At 41.8% G+C, this 21710-nt stretch overlaps 1 protein-coding gene across 7 annotated transcripts in view; it reads left to right on the top strand.

Moving 5' to 3' along the window:
* The window catches only part of KDM6A (lysine demethylase 6A), a 176430-nt gene that overhangs the window by 2532 nt on the left and 152188 nt on the right, over positions 1–21710 (top strand). For all 7 annotated transcript variants that reach the window (XM_019529051.1, XM_019529050.1, XM_019529046.1 and 4 more), the window contains exon 2: positions 20681–20730. In XM_019529051.1, coding sequence (XP_019384596.1) covers positions 20681–20730 — 50 coding nt within the window. The remainder of the gene's footprint in view (positions 1–20680; positions 20731–21710) is intronic.

The raw sequence follows: 21710 nt of genomic DNA, 5'->3' as shown, positions 1-21710 counted from the left end.
AACAGGGGGTCATGGCGGGTGATGGCTGCTGTCGAGGCTGGGCAGCAGGGAAAGAAAGAAGGGAGGGAAGTGGGAAGGGGGGGGGTCACAGTGGCAGTACCCCCCTGCCATCTGGCTTCTGCAGCAGCTGGCAGGGGGTGGAGGGCAAGGGTTGAGGAGGACCATGTAAACACTCCCTGAAACCGATCATTCTTGATGGGCAATTAGCTAGTTATATAAGAATGGACAGAGGAGAGGAAAAGTTCAAAGGAAGGAAATGTTCATTTGCACTCTGGATGCCACAGCTGTGGTGTTACATCCTGACCTTTGATGGCACTGCAGTTTAACAAGGCAGTGAAAAAAGTAAGAACGGGAAAGTGGAAACCTATTTTACTATGGAATGGATTGAAATAGCCCTTAATGTCAGGAAAGAGGTCTTGAATTCCTGCTGAGATACTGTTCATAAACCCTTCTTAGGCTCAGGACAAGATTTTTGAAGGCATTTTTAGCATCCTAGCTCGCATTAAAAGTTTGTTCTTAGCTAAATGTCATTTATTATATTTATTATTGATTTGGAAGAAAGTACATAATGGCATCAGATTGATTATACTGACCAACCTGGATGGGTTGGTAAAGTGGACTCATTAGAACAATATGCTTTTTCATAGAGGAAAGCAAAATCACATTTTTTTTTTTTAATGTTGGTCACATTTATTTGTAGTATACTGGAAAGCAATGACTTCAGAAATAGTCTCACAATAGCATCTTGCATTTGAGTTCCCAGTATAATACCATAGTGGGTGAATGTGGTTTTGGATTTTAAGTGCCAAGGAATATTAAAAAAGGGAGTGAAATATGGAATTACCGTATGTATTTCATTAATCAGTTGGAAGCAGGAACGAGATGCAAACTTTTGAGTGGGGCAGTTAATCGTTGGAATAATCTATATAGGAATATGCTAGATTTTTTAATTACTTACAATCTGTGAAGTTAAGAGGGCATATTTTTTAGAAAAATATTCAATAATTGTATCATAAGTTAAATAGAGTACCTTACGGTATCACTTATTTTTAAAACTTTGTTCTACACTATGCTTGACTGTACCTACAGTGCATACTTCGCTTTTCTCACTTTTTCCTTCCCTTGTATTGGCATATGTTATATTCTTTCTGTGTTCACTTTTGACACATGTCCAAGTGATCACAGCTGCCTTTTGTGGGTCTTTTATAATAACTTTTTTTCTGGCTCTAAGCATTTTCTTACCTTTCCATTTTTATTTTCTGTAAACTTAAGAGACTGTTCCTTCTGTCCATATTTTCTTTCTCTTAGAAGTTCCCTGATACTCAGTATTTAAATCTATGTAATACTTCCATGCATCAGTTATTTTGTATACTCCAGTTTTCATTTTTATCCAGATCTTAGTGGGTCTTAATGAGTTTTATAAATGGAATAAAACTGGAGTTTTATTTTATATCATCTTCACAATAGATGTTCCTATATAGTGATCTCCAAGATGTACATATTTTTCACTTATTCTAGTTTTTTTCCCTCTGATCTTTATATCTTCCTCTTCCTCAGCTTTTAAATGTCAGACTTTTAAAAAAACTCCTTTTCTTGTTTTATCTGCAGTTTGAATTTTCTGCTTTCCTGGTCTACCTAGTTTGTTTTCTATGGATCCTCTTCCATCAGTGCTGTGAAGTGAATATCATCTGTAAATCTAAGATTATATATGGTCCACATAACATGAGTTCTTTCATTTCATCTCTTAAATTTAGAACCTTTACTTTTCAGAACCAAACAGAATAAATCTGGTGGTAAAAAAGCATCTCTTTCACTTCAGGTTGTCTTCAGCCATTCCATAACTTGTTTACTTTTACTGTACTTATTTCACTGGTATGCCATAGATTATCAAAACTTGCTCTCAGTCCTTCTGGGGTTTGTGGAAAGCATAAGGAATCTTTTCCTGTTGCTCGACTTCCTCTCAGCAACTGGAAAGAGTGGAGCAGGCACTTTTCCACATGCCTTCCCCAGATTAGGATCACCCTGGTTTGGGGAAGGTGAGGAGAGCAGGAGAGAGGCTGTGGCTGCAGGCTGAATATTTGTGTACTCCCTTTTGTAAAAAGATAGCCAGCGGTGGAAATTTCTCAGAAATTCCACCTGTAGAAACAGCCTTCTGTTCATGACTGTAACAGGACTGGGCCCCAGAGGCAGTCAATGGTACCCTCTGGTGGCTGAACAGTTCCTGCCCTGCTCTGGCTCTAGGGTACTTTACTTTTGCTTTCTCCTGCCACACCTTGATTACCAGTTTGATCTTAAAAAGGGAGGTCGCCCAAGGATCCTAGAAGCCCCAGTTCTTCTTTCAGTCAGTGGATCCCTCTCAAAACCTGTTGGCCCCAATTCTGGCCCATCCTAGCCTCCTTGGACACCTGTCGCTTTTGGGGCTATTTGCGGCCTCCAGCCACCCCTGTAATCCCATCCATGTCTTACAGATGTTGACTATCATCACTTCAATGAGGCACTTTGCCCTGAATCAACGTTAGGCCTCCTTTCCCCTGTTGTGGCTTCAGCTCTTCTGTTCCGGCTGGCCCCTTAGCCCAGGCCCACTGCATCAGACCTGGCTTCTGGGTTGCAGCCCTTATCTTGCCCTTTTGGGCATTGGGCCCCTGGCCATGGTTCTTACCCTCTCAGGCTCTGGCCTTAGCTGGCTTAGGCTTCAACCCTCCCCAGCTGCCATCTGGCAGTACCTTGAGCATGGCCCCGGCAGGACTTAAAGCAGTTATGTGCCCCTTGGACACCACTGGAATCTCCTCCACCCCCGATAGTCCCAACGCAGACTGCTGATCTAAACCGCAAACCAAAATAGAAGCCCTTTGACTGTAACTAAAACATTCAGTCCACTGCTATCTCATGAAACTTTGCTGATCCTGGGCCTTATCCCCTGGCAAGCCTTCAGCTCCTTACTTTTAGTCCCTGTTCAGTCAGGGTTCCAGTGTGCTGCAGAGCTCTTCCCTTTGTGCCCAGCCAGACTGACTACCCTACAGGCTGCTTGCTTAGCTGCTGTAGCAGTGCCCTTGCTACCCTAGCAAGGTTCTGCCCTGTTGTACTGTTGCAGAGCTGGCTGCTGTGCAGTAGGCATCCATAGCTTCTGACCCCTGGATGCCTCTTTCCCTTTAGCCAGTGCACCCCCTACCCCCCGTAGTGTTACCCTCACATGTGGCACATGTAAAACCTTACTGCTACTACTTGTTCCCTTGAAGTAATGGGAGCCTCTGGCTTCCTCTTACCATGGCCTGTGGATGATATCTGTCCTGTCACAAGGACTGATCTGTTGTAGTCCATAAGCAGCACAGTTGTTGTTTTCCTCTGCAGTGACTTAAGGCATACACCAACGGGTACTCAACAAGCTAGTCCCTCTATAGTTCTTGCTCTTGCTTTTGTCTTGTATAAATCAATGCAGTTACTTATTTCAGTCTCATTGTACCTGTTCTACTACATAACCTACAAATTGCTTTTACTGTGTGCAGGTTGCCTGCTTGAAGCAGTTCTGTTTGTGTTGCTACTTTCTGGTGCCTTTCTAGTCTTCAAATCTTTATTCAGCTCTTTACTGTTACTCTAGAGTGCTAGCCTCTGTTCTTCCCTATTTGAATTGAGGAGTTAATCTGACAATGTCTTGATTTGTGTTTTCTGATCAACTATTGAAAATACTGTTTCAAAATATGCTTATTCTTTACTTGCTCATCCTGTACTTCAATCTCATAGAATCATAGAAAAGTAAGGTTGGAAGGGACCTCAGAAGTTCATCTAGTCCAACCCCCTGCTCAAAGCAGGACCATCCTGAACTAGATCATCCCAGCCAAGGCTTTGTCTAGCTGGGTCTCAAAAACCTCCAAGGAAGCAGATTCCACAACCTCTCTGAGTAATCTACTCCGGTGCTATACTACCTTCCTAGTTTTTTTTTTGTTTTTGTTTTTCTCTTCATATCTAATCTAAACTTCCCTTGCTGCCACTTGAGACCACTGTGCTTTGTTCTGTTATCTGCCACCACTGAGAACAGTCCAGCTCCATCCTCTTTGGAGCCAGCTTTCAGGTAGTTGAAGGCTGCTATTAAATCCTCCCTCAGTCTTCTCTTCTCTACACTAAATATGCCCAGTTCCCTCGATCTCTCCTCAGAAGTCATGTGCTCTAGTCCCATCACCGTTTTCATTGTACTCTGCTGGACTGTCTCCAATTTGCTCACATACTTTTTGTAGTGGGGGCCCCAAAACTGGACACAGAACTCCACATGCAGCCTCACCAGTGCCGAATAGAGGGGAATAATCACTTCTCTTCATCTGCTGGCAACACACCTACCAATGTAGCCCAGTATGCTGTTAGCCTTCTTAGCAACAAAGGCACACTGTTGGCTTGCGTTCAGTTCATTGTCCACTGTAACCCCTAGGTCCTTTTCTGCAGAGCTGCTGCTCAGCCAGTCAGCCCCCAGCCTGTACTGGTGCCATGGGATTGTTCTGTCTTAAGTACAGGACTTTGCCCTTGTCCTTATTGAACCTCATGAGATTTCTTTTGGTCCAATCCTCCAATTTGTCTGTTTCTCTGAATCCTAACCCTACCCTCCTGTATATCTACTACTGTCCCCAGCTTAGTATCATCTGCAGACTTGCTGAGGGTGCACTCTGTGCCAACTTCCAGGTCATTGATGAAGATCTTGAACAAAACTGGCTCCAGAACCAACCCCTGGGGCACTCCACTAGATTCTGACTATCAACTAGACATTAAGCCATTGACTGTCATCTTCTGAGCCCAATGCTCCAGGCAGTTTTGTGTCCACCTTACAGTCCATTCTTTCAACCCATACTTCCTTAGCTTGCCTGTGAGAATGTTGTGAGAGACCATATCAAAAGCCTTGCTGAAATCAAGGTATTACCACATCCACAAAGCCATTCGTCTCATCATTGAAGGCAAGGAGGTTGGTCAGACATGACTTGCCCTTGGTCTTGCCTTAGACGTTTTCAGTTCATATATTTTACTCACTTCCTTTTGTTTTGCAGTATGCCCCAAATCACATTTTTCTTGACATCTTTTTTTCTTAACATTATTTTAGCCAGGTGTGTTTATCTCTTCATTTTCGGTTTTTATTGCTCTAATCATCTTATTGAACTTAGCTCATGGACTTCTGCAGTCTTTTTCTGTTCTGCTGTGTTTGCTATGCTACCCATCTAACTCTAGTATGCCTGCCATTTTTCAGTTTGTTTCTTTTTTTTGTTCTGGGCTTATAACCCAACACTTGTTTTGGCCATTCTTGTAATCCTGTTTTTACAGTAGTTCTTATTACCTAAACACTTATTTCCTTTGCTAGTGTCATAATCATCTTATGGCTTTTTTTTTTTTACTTCCTGATTCTTGGGTCTTTCCATTTGTATATGTAATAGGCCCAGCATTTTGTTTGGTTACACTCAGTCTTAACTTCACTGGATCACAAGCTGGTATTAGCATCATACAGATCCTATTTGCATAACAAAACACTTGATTTTTATCTGGATTTATGGGTACAGAGTGTATAATGCTCTTTTGTTTTCATCGATTGATATCCAAGTTCATTTCTTCTGAATCTTTCTTTTGTTGAATGGTGTGTGGTTATTTAGGCTACTGAATTTCTTCATTTCTCCTATTTCATTTTCTTCACTGCCTCTGAACGGTTCTGTTGCTCTAGCTCAGGGATTCCTTACTATCCCATTAAAATCTCCCATTACTAGCAACTTGCCTGGTCTGAGTGCTTTTATTGTTTTTAGCAATGAGTTACAAAACTCAACTGCTTCTTTTTTGTTGTTGTTGGATGCTTGGGGGTTCATTTACGTGTACAGTTGTCACTTCAACCAAATTTAATTTTTGAGCCTGGCCTTCAGTGTGCAGGTGGTATGGAATTAAATAGCATGAGGGCCTGGCTTACCTTTGACTTCAGAACCAGTATAGTTCCACCCCAGTGACTTCCATCTTCTCTTCCTGATGTCAATATTCTGTATTCATTGTGGTAGGATTTTTCTTTGCCTTCTCATGTTGTTTCACAGATCAGTGATTTTCCCACTCATATTTTTAGCTCATGAAGAATTACTGCATGTGCTGTAGTCTGATATCATGTTTTTAAGTTCCATATTCCAGCAAGTGTTTCCTCTGCCCCTCTCCTTCTCCCACCAGTTCTCAATTTATTTTTATTTTTCTGTGTCATGTGTGTTTTTGGTCTGGCTAACTTCATGTCCCTATCTCAGGTCCCTGAGTTGTGGACATGGTCCTTATTTGTCCAGGTGATGACTGAATGGGCATAATTTTACTTCTTCTTTCACATTTCACTGCATTTCTATGGTTTAATAATAACCAAGTGTTTTCTCACCATGTTTAAGTGTAGTATTTGACAAGTGCAGGGATAGGCAATATATGGCTTGTGGGCCGAATCTCTCCCACCAGCTGATTTGATACAAGTCTATGGATGGGCAGTGGTTCCACAATCTCCGTGGTACTGGGGCTGCATTTGGTGTGTTTTCTTTCTCTGTGTGTGTCTCTCTCCCTTTCCTTTCTTATGAACCAAGTTGTTGGCTGCATTTGTGTAGCTGTGCATGTGGCCAGAAACTGCTGGGTCTGGCCTGGGGGGTAAGAGCGTGGGTGGGCAGTGTGTGCTAAAGCTGAAGGCAGGTTCAGGCTTTCCCTGGGGAGGGGGAGAGAGAGAGAGAGAGGTGTGGCCTTTAACAGGTCACCAAAACTCATTAAGTGGTCTGTCAGCCCAAATAATTGCCTACCCCTAGACTAGTGGTTGGTCGATAAGCAAGCTTGCTACAGTTCCTTTGCTTACCAGTGTTTTGTTTTAGAACCTGTTTTGGTGGATCAGCCGTTGGTGACTTGTGCTGTTCTGTGAGTTGAGTTACTAGTTTAACATTCAAATGAAAACAGGATTCTGGGAGATGGCCAATGCTACACATGAAGCCACTTGGATCCTCTAGTGAGGGTTTGAGTTACCCAGACAAACTGCAGGCAGATCAGCCCTTACAGGTGTGCTTTCTGCAATGCAGTGATATCTTTTTGAGCTTATCCTGATATCTCCATAGTCAAAATCAGTGAAAATCTGAATTTGTCTGTTGCTTAGAGGCTCAACTGTTAATTTTGGCATCTGGGACAAAAATGTTTTTTGATGGGGGGAGAGGGGAAGGGAGGAGCATTCCTTTCTTTGCTGCATCTGGATTAGCCCTGTGCCTTCTAGCTAAAGAAGCCCCAGTTGGAGAAGACCCTGGTGCCCCATTGTAAGAGTTGGGTGTCAGCTCAACAGCTCGGTGCTGCCAGCCTTAGAAGCTAAGCTGGAGCAGACCTGCCTTGTCCAGCCATCAGAAGGGTGCTCCTGCAGTGTCCCACTACCCAGCTCCTACATCTGGCCAGTGCAGGACTGCTTCAGCTCCTCTGTCTTACAGCTGGCTGGTGTGGAGTTGCTGCAGACGTACAGAGACTTAGAGAGGGCGCTGGAATGATGGCTCTCTCCCTTGAAGTCAGTGGCTGGGTTTGGTGCCACTCTTCACCCCCATTTTATACTACTGCTGTTGCTTATAACTTTACTAACAAGTAATATAGTGATGCTGCTCTGGCAGCATTGAAGTTGACTAGTACTGTTCTGCTGTTAAATTGATTCCTTTAACTCTGCTGCTGCTAAAAATAGCTGAGGCCCTATAGCTATTTGCCTGCAATATAGATTTACATTCAGGGGGTCATGTTTATAATCATAAGGTCTGTACACTTTTTGAATACTATGTTTGTGTTTGTACAACTTGATAGGTTTAAGCCTTTTTATTCCCTACGGAAAGTTTCCCGTTTTTCAAAGGTAAGTAGATGAGCAGGTATCTTACGTAGTTCAGAGTTTAAGCACAAAGTTTTTAAAACAATGCATGAATGCAATATTTGTTTAAGACATGTTCAAGTAGTGAAAGGCTAGTTTATAATAACAAGTGTGAATTATGTGATTAACTGGGTACACGTAAACATCTGGCCATCCTAACGGACAATATTAAAAGGAATGAGCTTCCCTGCGCTCCCTTATTTTAAACCTGGCTGCCAGTGTACTTTAACACTGCTTTGACTAAATGCCAGGTTTATCAAATTTGTTTTGATGTTCCTGTGGATGTCATTGCATGTAATTCCATTCAGAGGAATGAACAGATAATAATTCTTTTTTGTCATCTGATAAAATGCCTGAAAGCACAAGAAGAATATCTGTTGGATAATACAAATATGTAACTCATTCCAATGAGCATAAGCTTTTCTAGGTGATTTAGAAAATTGTGGTAAGCACTGTATTGAAATGTCTTGATTAAAGATTTGTTCAATGGTTGGTACAGTTGATTGACCATACCAGTAAAATCTTATTAGCTATGCTTGCATTATGTTTGTAAATACTGACTGCCTGGTGAAGAGAAGCACAAATATTCCTTATAAAATTATGTGGTTGTATTAAATTTTCTATAAAAACTGTTAACTTGGTTTCGTTTTAAACGGGTATCCTTTGGACTTAAGGCTGAACTTTTGAGTTCTAAAATCCTTCCTTTTTAGGTTGCTGAGATGCTTTCTAAAAAGAAATCCTAATTGGTAAAGCAAATGAGATTTTTAACTTGGTACACATAACACATACTTTTTTTGTATTTTTTCACAGCAGATAATTTACAGAGAATTTTTAGTTTAATCAATGTGTTAATAATTCTCTGCAGCCTTCAAGAGTGTAGCATCATCAAAGTTCTGCATGGACAGTGACTCTGAACCAAACCCCTGTATAAAACTTCTTCTCTTGTCATAGTTTCATAGTTGGTAGGGTTGGAAGGGACCTGAGCAGGGGTCAGGTCCGAACATCAAGTCCGACCCCCTGCTGTGGGCAGGAAAGAATGCTGGGGTCAAACGACCCTGGCAGGGTGTGTATCTAGCCTCCTTTTGAAGACCCCTGGGTAGGAGCGAGCACCACTTCCCTTGGAAGTTGGTTCCAGATCCTAGCCACCCTGACTGTGAAGTAGTGCCTCCTGATATCTAGCCTGAATTTATTATCTGTCAGCTTATGGCCATTATTCCTTGTTACTCCCAGTAGTGCTCAGGGGAACAGGGACTCTCCCATTGCCTGCTGGTCTCCCTTGGCCAGTTTATAGGTGGCCACCAGATCCCCTCTCAGCCTTCTCTTGTGGAGGCTGAACAGGTTCAGGTCTCCTAGCCTCTCTTTGTAGGGCCTGTCCTGCTGCCCCCTGATCATGTGAGTGGCTCTCCTCTGGGCCCTCTTGATGCTGTCCACATCCCTCCTGAAGTGCGGTGCCCAGAACTGGATTCAGTACCCCAACTGCAGCCTGACCAATGTCATATAAGGGGAGGATCACCTCCTTGGACCTGCTCGTGATGCATCTGTGGATGCATGACACGGTGCGGTTAACTTTCATGACTGTGTTCCCACATTGGTGGCCTGAGTTCATCTTGGAGTCTATAATGACTCCAAGATCCTTTTCTGCCTCTGTGCTGATGAGAAGGGGGTTCCCCAGCCTGTAGGTATTTTGCTGGTTCTTTCTCCCTAGGTGCAGTACCCTGTACTTGTCAGTATTGAATCCCATCTTATTCTCATCCACCCACCTGTAACCTGTCCAGATCCAATTGCAGCCTGTCCCTCCCTTCTAGCGTGCCCTCTTCTCCCCACATCTTAGTTTCATCTGTGAATTTGAACAAGGTGCTTTTCACCCCCTCGTCCAAGTCACTGATGATGATGTTGAACAGTGTGGGCCGGAGGACTGAGCCCTGGGGGACCCCACTGCCCACATCCCTCCAGGTCAAAAATGACCCGTCCACCACCACTGACTGAGTGCAGCCCTCTGGCCAATTGGCAACCCATCTGACTGTGTAGGCATCGACGCCACAATCTCCTAATTTTTTAATGAGAATGGGATGAGAGACCATGTCAAAGGCCTTCCTGAAGTCCAGAAAGACTACGTCCACTGCAACACCTGCGTCCAAGGATTTTGTGACCTGGTCATGTCAGACCAACCTGGTGGCCTTCTAAGACCTGCCTCTAATGAACCCGTGTTGGTTGCCCCTAAGCATATGCTCCCCTGCTTGCCCCTCACAGATGTGCACCTGGATAATTTTCTCAAAGAGCTTCCCCAGGACTGAGGTAAGACTGACAGGCCTATAATTTCCTGGGTCCTCCTTCCTCTCTTTTTTGAAATTGAGAACCCCGTTGGCCTTTTTCCAGTCCTCTGGCACCTTGCAAGAGCACCATGAGTGTTCGTAAAGCTGTGCCAGCAGTCCTGCAATGACCTCTGCTAATTCCCTCAGCGCTCTGGGGTGGAGATCATCAGGACCTGATGATTTGAACATGTCCAGTCCCACCAGAAATTCCCTAACTAGGTACTCTCTGACCCTGGGCCTAGTTGGGACCATTGGGAGTCCTGGGGGGGGGGGGATGACCTGGTCCCTGCTCAGAAAAATGGAAGCAAAGAAATTGTTAAATAGGTTAGCTTTGTTGTCTGGTGAGACTACCAGATTTCCAAGCATGTCCTGCAGAGGACCTGTGTTATCTGGAACCTCCTTTTTACCACCTAGGTATTTAAAAAAGGATTTCTTGTTATCCTTGATCCGGGTCGCTAGTTCCAGTTCCATCTCCGCCTTGGCCTTCCTAACAGGCCCCCTACAATCCTGAGCAACAGAGGTATAGTCCTCCCTGGTGATGGCCCCTCCCTTCCATTGGGTGTATGCCTCCTTAGCTTCGAGATGTTCCTGGATGCTTTTGGTGAGCCACGGGGGGCTTTTGAGCACTCTTGCTCCCTTTGATCCATGTTGGGATTGCCACCCTTTGGGCTTGGAGGATTGTCTCCTTCAACAACGACCATTCTTCTTGGACTCCCAACTCCCCACCCCCCCGGGACCTCAGTGCCTCTCTGACTAGTCTGCTTAGCTCAATGAAATCTGCCCTCCTGAGCTCCGGGGCTGCTGTCTTGCTGCAGGCCTTTGCCATCCTGTGCTGGATGGTGAATTCCAGTAGGTGATGATCGCTATTGCCTGGGTGATCCAGCACCCACAGTCCCCTGACCAGGTCATCGCTTGTGGCCAGGACCAGGTCTAACAAGGCATTTCCCTTGGTGGGCCTGTGCACTTCCTGGGTTAGATGGAGGTCCTGTAACACGGTTAGGAACCTACGTGAATGGTCAGACCTGGCTGACTGCTCTTCCCAGCAAATGTCTGGATAGTTTAGGTCACCCACGATGACCACATCCTTCGACTGAACTGCCTCTGCAAGCTGACCTGAGAATTCCTGGTCTAGCTCTTGTCCCTGGTTGGGTGGCCTGTAGAAGCCCCCCACTGTTAAGTCCCTTTCCCCCTAACTGCCTTGTATTCTGACCCAGAGCACTCCAGTCTACCCCTCCTCTGAGCCAGTGCTGCTTGTTGAGGATGTGTATTGCTCTTTGACATAGAGCACCACACTCCTGCCTTTCCTCCCTGTCCTATCCCTCCTGTACAGCCTGTAGCCCTTGACGTTCACAGCCCAATCGTGCGTTGGATCCCACCACGTTTCGGTGAGCCCCACTATGTCTGGGTTTGTGTTAGCTTGCAAGAGGGCAAATTTCTCCTGCTTGTTCCCCATTCTACGAGCATTAGTGTATAGGCATTTAAGGCCTCCTGAAGGTGTATGCACTGCCCCCCTAAACCCAGGATTATCTGGGTCTCTTACCTAGGTATTTCTTGTGCTCATCGTCAGTCTTGACTGGGCTGTTCTGGTGGGTAACACCTGGTTTGGTGTTCCGAGGCTCCCTCCAACCTCATCCTCTCCTTCCCCCAATGAGCCTAGTTTAAAGCCCGTCAGAGATCAGCCAACCTGAAAGAGAACACTCGCTTTCCTTTGGGGGAGAGGTGAAGCCCATCCCACCCTAGCATGTCTCTCGTCTTGAAGCAAGGCTCTCGTCTTGAGGTCATGGTCCAAGAAGCTGAAGCCTGCCTCGAGATGTCAGTCCCGAAGGCACAAGTTGATCTCTCTGATGCAGGTCTTCTGTCGTCAATGTCCGCTCACTGGAAGGACAGATTAGAAGAACACTTGTGCCCCTGTCTCTTTCAGCTTGCCCCCCAGAGCGTGGTAGTCCATCAGATGATCTGGGCTGCTCCTGGTTGCATCATTGGTGCCCACATGAATTAGTACCATGTGTATAATTACTACCAAGTGTCCCTGTAGACATCCTTTTTTTTTTTTTTTTTAATCTCCCTTTCTTTACTGCCCCCTTTGGAGTGACATGATCTAGACTTCACAGTCTGCTGGGAATTCTTATCTCTAGTGCATTGAAAGTGGAAAAATTGAGGGTGGCTTTTAACTGTTAATGGCAAAGCCAAACTGTCATTTATAGCACGATCCTGTTATCCCTTCCTTCTCAACTGTGTGGTGTCTGAACTTTGCAATCTCTGATTTGTATTATGAAAATCTTTTTGAAATAGTGAACTTTTTGTAAGAAGGCTAAAGTCTTCTGCTATTTTTATATGTAGCACAAATGCTTTCAAGTATGGGGAGAATTAAAAACTGTCATGAGTAACCCTATTATGTTTCAGTGGATTGTTAATAGACCAGTCTTGCATGGTTGTTTGGAGATGCCACTGAATTATGATAAGATAATTGAGTAGTAAGGATTTAAATGGACTATTATCTTTACTCCCTTGCCCCTTCTTTCCTCCCCTCCCCCCCATATATTCTTTGATGGAATACTTTCGTTGTACAGTGGTATGGTAGGGACTCTAGAAAATATGCTGGTATTTACGCCCACCAAGACTGTCAGTTCTAAGGGTATAATGTGACTGTTTAAAAGTCTCTAAATCTTTTGTCAGCCTTTCTTATGGTCCTTAAATAAGGAGAGAACTTTGGGAAATAATCTTGGGATAAAAGTTTCTGATAGCCTAAAAAGGGTAACTAAATAACTACTTTGTCATTACAGGCTCATTCTTTTGTTTGAAACAATGCTGCATTGCATACATAAGTAGGACATCTTAAAAAAATAAAGAATTTTAAAGCTTTGTTTTGCAGACTCAGATGTTACTTTACCTAGAATTGAGTAATGCACCATGTTGTAAATATTAAATCTGGAACAACATTAAATGATTTGCTGCACTTTTTGAAATATGACACCTTCACTAAGATTTTGACTACAGACAGTCCTTGACATACAACGTTTCGAGTTACAATGTTTCACACTTGCAGCGTTTGTAAATTGACACCCTGTTTCAACTTTATGATGTCAGTTTCGACTTACAACACTTGATCCCATGTGACGCCATGCCAGGGAACAGGTTCACTGCATCGCTCATCTCCCTGAAGAACATCTGTCCAAACTTCCTTGGATGCTTTCTTTAAGAAAGCAGATAAGGCTCCAGAAAAACCTGCAGCCAAGACACCTGAGAAGACTCCAGCCAACATCCCTTTAGAAAGTCCAACCTAGAGCCTTTCAAAAAGTCCAGCTAAGTCACCTCAAAGAAGTCCTTCCAAATCAAGATGATTGCTGTTTACAATATAAATACATTAATGTAGCTATATTACTCATCTATAACTGATCGAGTACAAAATTTGGGGTATTTTTGGTGAAAATAGGGTATTTCACCAGGAACCGATCCCCTATTTATAACCTAATTTCTTATGAGAAAATTGGTTCCGAGTTGCAACGTTTTGACTTAAGGCGCGGTTTTCAGGAACCAGTTGTGTCTTAAGTCCGAGGACTGCCTGTAGTTTGAAGACTGGAATACATTTATTAAAGGTATAAGCCAGTTAGCAAAGTTAGATTAAAGGCACACATGATAAGGTAGCAGTGGAGGTTGCAATGATATAAAATATGATGCCCACTACAGAATCTAAAGGAGAATCACAGTAGAAGGACAGTAAAAAAAAAAAAAAAAAAAAAGGCCCCGTAAGAGTTGTATTAAGGGGCTGTCATAGACCACCAAGAATAGACTGGGCAGTGGATAGCAGTCTCTTCAAGCTCATGGGAAACGTTTTAATTAATTATGGGAGATTTTAACTTCCCTCATACAGACTTAATAACTAATATTGCTGTTAATGATAGGGCACAGATACTTTTGGTTTAGGGCAATACCATGTAAGATTTAGTTTTTAGCATCTAGGAAGGATCTTGTAGAAGAGTTGGATGTTGAAAATAATCTTGGATAGAGCTGTTGTGAGCCGATTTTTAGTTCAGTTTAAAATGCCAAGTAGAGAAATCTAGAACTAAACTGGGGGGTTTGGACTTCAGAATTTTGAGAAATGAGGGGAATTTGGTTAGGGAGGGCACTGGATTCTGGATTTGGGATCTTCAGGACTGAAATGGCAGAGGCATGGAATTACTTCATGTGCAAATACTGTCTAGAGCATGCATCCCAAGCAAGAGATGAAAAATGATTAGAGAAAGAATACAGACCTGCTTAGATAAAGATGCACTTCAGATGTTCATGATTAGAGGTCAAGAAAACAGGCCTTATGAGGAGAGGCTGAGAAGCATGGGACTCTTCAGCCTAGAGAAACAAAGGCTCAGGGGTGACTTGGTGGTAGCCTATAAGTATATAAGGGCTGTGTATCAGGAACTGGGAGAACCTTTGTTGACCAGGGCACCCCAAGGAAAGACCAGGTCTAACAGTTACAAACTGCTGGAAGACCGTTTTAGACTGGACATAAAGAAAAACTTATTTACTGTCTGGGTCTCCAGAATCTGGAAAAGACTGCTTAGAAGTGGTGCAAGTACCTACTCTGGATACCTTTGAGAAATGCTTGGATGCCTACCTTGTTGAGGTGATCTGACCCTTTGGGCAGGGGGCTGGACCCTATGATCTTGCAAGGTCCCTTCCAGCCCTAATGTCTATGAAACAGAACAGTGGGGTAATAGGCAAGTGATTGGGTTGATTAATACGGAAGGGAGCTCTTTCAGAAGTGGAAAATACAGAAACAAAACGACGTATTATGGAGAAAGAGGTAAGAAATCTGTCCACTTAGAATGGGATGGAGACCAAGATTGATCTGTGTCAGGGTTGTCCAACTTCAGCATAGCCAGAGGCTCAGTGACACTGGTGTGCAGCCCTTTGGCTGCCAGTTGAATAACCCTGATCTAGGCATCAAAACCAAGACCTGAATAAATACTTGGATTCAGTGGAGAGTACCAAATGATAATGAAACTAATGTAATGGAAATGATCATGTCTGAGGTGGAAACTGGGATTAAAGTTGGAGTGGTTTCATTAAACTTGTATGGCTCCAGACACCCACAGATGTAACAGTTACAGTGTAAATGCTGCTTTGCTTTCTGAACCAAGAGTTTTACCTTGTTCTGAAGCCCCTACAAGGGTGCATTTCTCTATACTCTTAGAAATGATTTGTATATGTGCTAGAAAAGTTTCACATTATGCTCAGAGTCAAACTCATTCTCAGATTTGGAGTCAGGAAGACCAGTTTAACAAGTACTATAGTGTTATTTGCTCTTCTCTGTAGTGTAGAGTGTCATCTTCCTAAGATCTGAGCATATATTAACCTAGTAATTCCCTGCCACTGCAGTGACCAGGCGCTGATGGCACCCTTGTTTCTTATGCTCTTTACATGTGGAATGTTTTTGTAGGCTACTTGTTGATGTGATGTGTGGAAGAGGTGAGTTGCTGATACTGTGAACCCTTTTTGAACCAGTAGTTGTCTGAATATAAGGGACTAGTTTTGATGCCCTGGGAGTCCTTTTCCAGTGCCATGTTTGATGTTGTTTATATCTGGTTGTTAGCTACAGCTTTTGAAGCCTGGTTACCACAGCTGTGTATCTTTTCTCTCTTTGGTTGTTGGGCTTAAACTATAGCTGTATGCATGTCTGAGACATAAGAATGGTTATCTAGGGTTTTAAATACTGGAATTATTTACAGCTTTTCATTATAAAGTCAATTAAAAAGTCTAATTTGAATATGAGCTATAGTCTTTACTGTAGTTGATATTCGTATTATAGAATATGGTCTGCCCATGTTATGAATAACTATCTAAATTCATTCTGAAATAATTTAAGTCAAATAAACAATGGAAAGGGATTTTTGAGAGAAAAATGGAATTTATCTTCTGATGGATTTCTGAGGTAAATATAATCAAGGTATGCCCCTACGATGGTATCTTCTGCATTTCAGTGTTTGCACAGTATGAAGGGATTAAGTTAAGGCTGACCTAATTGTAGTCTTATTTAAAGATATCCTATAATACCAAACTCTGAACTGTTGTGGTGTTTAACCAGTGTACTTGGACTTTATGGTTAACATTACTGTTGATGACCCATAGTTGGATGCTGTTATGGGTCAGTGAAAACTAAAGTTATGAATCTTCCACTTCAAGGTGCTATGTGTGTATTCTTCCTTTCTTTTCAAGATAAACTTGCTAATTAGATTGTCTTTTCTCAAAGTAACTTTTTTGTCATCTTTTGCAACTTAAAACATCCTCTGCTGGAGGTTCCTCTTGTACCTTTCATTCATCCTTCAGTCTAGACCTTGGGCTTTTCATCTGCTGTTCAGTCTGTAGACCCCTTGCTAAAGATGCAGTAAATTCTGGTTAATTTTTCTCACCAGTGGGAACGGGAATAATGGCAAACTATCCAGTAGTGACCAGTTATCAGGAGTAGGTAATTGGGAGGGAGGTGGCAATGCTGGGAAGAAATTGGAACAACAGAGAATTAAATTGGTTAATTAGCCCACAACATAATTTGCCAGAGTACTGTACAGTCTAAAATCCAGTAGTATAACCACTTTACAGGGCATCACTGTGTTTCAGCTGGTAGCAGATGGTATCCTTGGTGTTGTGCTACAGAGCTGCTATGGAAGCTGCTACCATTGGGTGCATGAGAGCTCTCTTGTGTGACATCATTGTCTTGCTCTGCATGAGGAAGTGATACCCCCACCCTCTTCTCAGTTTCTTTTACCATGGCTGTGAAGAGTGAATAGAGTTTGCATTTCTATCCTTGGGCCAGCTCTTTCCTGTGCCTAGTTTTTAGATTCATTAGAGTAGCATAGAATAATGTATACATGACAACCCTGTGTCAACAAGCCTTTGTCTCACTGGGACCATATTGAGCCCTATAAAGGCTTCTACTACCAGTCAGGGTTAGACCTCCCTACCCGGGTCAGAAATTCAGCAAGTGAAAAATCTGTGGTCATATTTAGCCTTGCAGCACACCACTAGGTGGTGCTGGCCATCTAATTGATTTTTTTTTTTCTTGAAGTGAACCCTACAGATTCATGGATTTATATCAGAGTGAAGGAAGGACTTCTTAAATTTAGAATAGTGGTTATAGAGGTTTGGTCAAATTTGCCTGAATACCAACCATCCCATTGCCAATATATGTTTGTTTAGCTACCATGACTTTTTTGTGCTTTGTCCAGTCTTGTTTTAGATCTCATCTGCCTTTTAAATTTTGGACAGGCTAACTGATCGTGTTAGAAGACAGATTTTCCTGAGAATCAAACTAATCCTCTCCTGTTTAAACAAAGTATGTTTAATATAATATTGCTGAAGACTGTTTTCCGTGCTGGAAGAGAGACTTTTTGCTTCCCAACAGCTTTAACAACGTAAAATGTTATCATACTAAGAATTTCAGTGACTAATTTTAATGTTAATAGTATAAGATTTAAAGCTTCTAATTAGAAGATGGTGTCAGCAGACCTTAGCTCTGCTCTGCAGTGAAATACAACACCCATTTAATTAAGTTCTTTTATTATTTGTGGTCCGAAGATACATGAACTGGACTTGTAATACCTGTTGGATTTCCTTTGCCTGCTTATATTTTTATATGGCAGAGCTGAAGCTGTTTAGATTCTTTTACATATCCTTCCATATTTAAATGTATTAGGATTTCTTTTAAATTCAACTATCTATTTACATTTTTATAAACAAAAAACTAGAACACTACAATATAATAAACTTTATTTTAGTTCTAAGTTATTAATCTATACTGTTGATTTTAACTCTGAACACATGCTTTGGGGAATTTTCTTGTTTTAAAATTAATAAACAGAATATCACTGTGTTTATTTTTAGTAATGTGATTATACCTAGTATTGGCCTTAAATCATTTTTAAATTATCTTGTGTGGCCAGATTCCCTAGTATGCCTTTATCTAGTCTATACTCCATTTTCCTTGAGGGCAGCTTAGCTTCACTTCTGGAACTCTTTCATTCAAGATGTTTACCAGCCCATTCATTGAGAACAGAAGGAAGCTACTGGTTTGAATGAGGAATAAAGTTACTGACATGTTCAAAAATCAGTTACATTATATGTAAATTAGATTCAATTATCAATTAAGTGTTCAGTCTGATTTTTTCAGGCAGTAAAAAACAAGGGAAGCGTACTATGTTTTATGTTGTGTGATTTTTGGAAATGTTAATTAAGGACTTTGAAGAGTAGTTCTAGTTTAGGTAGGAAAAAATGGTTAAATTCTTAGAATTCTCAAACAAAAATAAACTTAAAGAGTTGCTCTACCAACATTTAAAAGAACATGGCTGGTACATTTATTACTTAAGCTATTGATATGGGGCTCCTGAAAGTCGGTTGTAAAATATTATTTTTTTGCCTTAATTTTAAATGTGTTTTGTGTTAAATCTTTACCCCCCCCTCTTTTTTTTTTAAGTAACGTGACAATTTTTTGCTGAAAGAGACCAAATGTATATCTAGTCATGTCTTGACAAATTTGGTCTAGGGATGCAAATACCTTATTTACTGGACTCCAAGATGCGTTCCCCCTACCCCCTCCTTTCATTCAATATGGGGAAAACAAAGCCTCATCCATCTTAATATTGAGTGTTAAACAGAAATGTAGTACCTGCAGGCAGCACTGGGTCCTGCACTAGTCTCTTGTTCCATGCTGTGTCTTGCTGCTTCCTGGCTCAACAGGGAGCTAAAGGAGCAGCAATAGGACCCAGTGTGTAGCCAGAAGGGCAAGGGAGTTGGCCTGGAGCCAGGGAGCAGTGCGGGACCCAGTACAAGTGTAATATTCAGGGGTCGGGAGGAGGGGAGGAAGTAGGGGGTAGACAGTGAAGGGGCACACAACTGGGGGTGAGGAGATAAGGGGCTGGAGTTGGTTGGTCCATCTTCCCACCACTTGCCACTCTGCTGTGGTGGTGGTCACAAACAAATTTAAGACAACCATTCAAAAATTAGATTGTGTATATATAGAAAATTATAAGACATTTATTGCTTTCCATTTATAGTATCTAATTACTGGAGGGCTGCCTTAAATTTTAGGGGTGTTGTAGGGTATGCATTTAATATACTTACTATTTTGCTTGTGGTGAATTTGCTTGGCTGTAAATAGTATATTGCTATTGTCCTATGCTTAATCTGTTTAGTTTTGTGTGTATTTAGTTTGTGAGCTTTTCAAAGCAGTGGTTGTCCTTTCCAAATGTGTGGAAAGTTCTTTAGTTTTTTTTTTCCTATTTTTAGCATTCTTTATGACCGTAGGGCCAACCTTTTGGCAGTCATGCCACAAATCAACCCCATACACTTCCTGGGTGCTACTTCAATCCCCTTTCCTTGCCTTGTGCTCCCTGGTTGATCTGGTGCTCTTCTGCTTCCTGTCATAGCTGCCATTCCTGTCCCTTTCCCTGTCTGTCACCTGCCACTCAGAAGCTGCTCATGCCATGCATGCATGCTGCAGATTGGGCACCCCTGCCTTATGACACTGATATTTTCCAACGTTTAGAGATACTAGCAGATCATTACATAAAATGCCTTGTGTTACATATTGCAACGTGCGTATTGTGCTGTTTGCATAAGAGCTGTGTAATAAGAACATAGGGCACCTATACACATGCAGCACATCAGAGCACCCTTGCTGTAATTGTAGCATGTCAGAGCAGACTTGGTTAATCAAATCTGCAGGAGCATGGTAATTACTGCACTCCAGCAGACTCCAGCATCTCATGTATAAGCGTCCTAACATTGAAAAATGGTGGCAGGGGTGCTTTAACCAAAGCTCGTTCAATGAGTTTAAAGTGCTTTCGTTACCATTTTTCAGTGTGGTGATGCTGATGCATCAGGTGCCTACTAGTCAAAAGGTTGAATCTATGGTACCAGAATTTTATGGGGAAGAAAAGGAAGCAATGATTTGGTGAAAATCATCACTGTAATGCTACAGTTCCCAGTTGGATATTGTCCCCATGCTGGGCTAAAAGTAGGTCTCTGTTTCATATTGATTTCAGCCTTGGTAGGTGCTGGCTAAAATTTGAAGCTGTCCCCTCCTCCTCCTAACTTTTCTCTGACAGATGAAAAGGGGATTGTGCTTATGTTGTAGTTGATTTTTTTTTTTTTTTCTGTGCGACTGCCATTCCTTTCAAAAACTGCAGGATACCGTGGAGCGTTGTAAATGCATTGTATGATTAAATTTTTGAATTGATAGCAGCTTTGCCAGAAATCCAAAATGTCAACCAGTAGAATTGTTTCATAAGGTTACTTTAAAATATTAAATATCAAGTTCATATAAATCATAATAAAATGTGGTTTTGGGTTGACACACTTCATACAGAAAAATTATAATCTTTACAAAATACGTTACCCGCAGAAGTGCACTTATTGCAGTAAAGGTACTTTTATTAAATCATTTATCATTTTACACATGCATATTTTGAGAGGTTTTTAAGGCTTTCAGTCTTGGTCTTTTTTAAAAACAATTTTTATTTTTCTCTTTCAGCATTATCTGCATACCAGAGGTACTACAGTTTACAATCTGACTACTGGAAGGTCTGTACATATTTGCTCCCCTTCCCACCTCCCACCCTATTGTTTTTTACATACGTGACCTTTTAAAGTGAGTTAATTTGCGTATAAATCTGCAAAATAGATCTGCTATTACTACTTATTGTGTAATACGTTTAACTAGCTATTGCTTCACCAAGCCAGCAGTGTTTTGTGGAATTTTGCTTTTATTACTGCTTACTGCAGTTTTTCACAAATAAGCCCTGTTAAATATATGGGCAGGTTCAATTATTGAGAGATGTAAACCATGTGAAAGCCTGCTGCACAATATTTAGCACGCTTTTCCTCTTCTTTTGATGTTCATGCCCAAATGTGACTTAATATTTTATTATAGAATTTATTTAGATCATGAATAAGAAAGCATCTTTTCAACAGATTCTAAAAAAACCCCACTCTTTTATATTAAGAGCTTTTATGTTACACATTTAAATTAGATTGTAAAAAAATCAAAAAGTCCTCATTACTAATAGTATAGAGACCAGTGTTCTGTACACACGTCTGTTGTATGGCAAAATTTTGTAGCTGCTGATTTAAGCTCCGAGTTTGGGAAAGTACTTAAGCATGTGATTAACTTGTTAACTTTAAGCAAGGGACATAATCATATATTAACCTTTAAACACATACTTAAGTACCTTCATGAATAGGGATGCTTTCCTAATTTCAGTCTTTAGTGCCACGCTTCAGTGTTTGACTGATAGTTTTCTATCATTTTTTCTGTGAATTTTTTTTTTTGGAATTGCATAATGAGGAGAAATGTACCCTGACACACAGCCCTATCTGTAATGGAACAGACTGAATGGAACATGCTCTGCATCTGGAGAGGACAGGATTTGAGCATCCTGTCGGTATTGTGCATTATGTGCATCTAAAACCTAGCTCCAGAGGGCCCCCTGCATAGGACCATACCAAAAAAAATTATTGAAAAATAAAATATATGCGAGAGAGGCTTCTGCATGGATATGGGT

This window comes from Crocodylus porosus, unplaced genomic scaffold (assembly GCF_001723895.1).
Source record: "Crocodylus porosus isolate Cpor-Errol unplaced genomic scaffold, CroPor_comp1, whole genome shotgun sequence".
NCBI classification, from domain to species: domain Eukaryota; kingdom Metazoa; phylum Chordata; order Crocodylia; family Crocodylidae; genus Crocodylus; species Crocodylus porosus.
The sequence above is the reverse complement of the archived record's forward strand: the minus strand, read 5'-3'. Positions and strand labels throughout refer to the sequence as shown.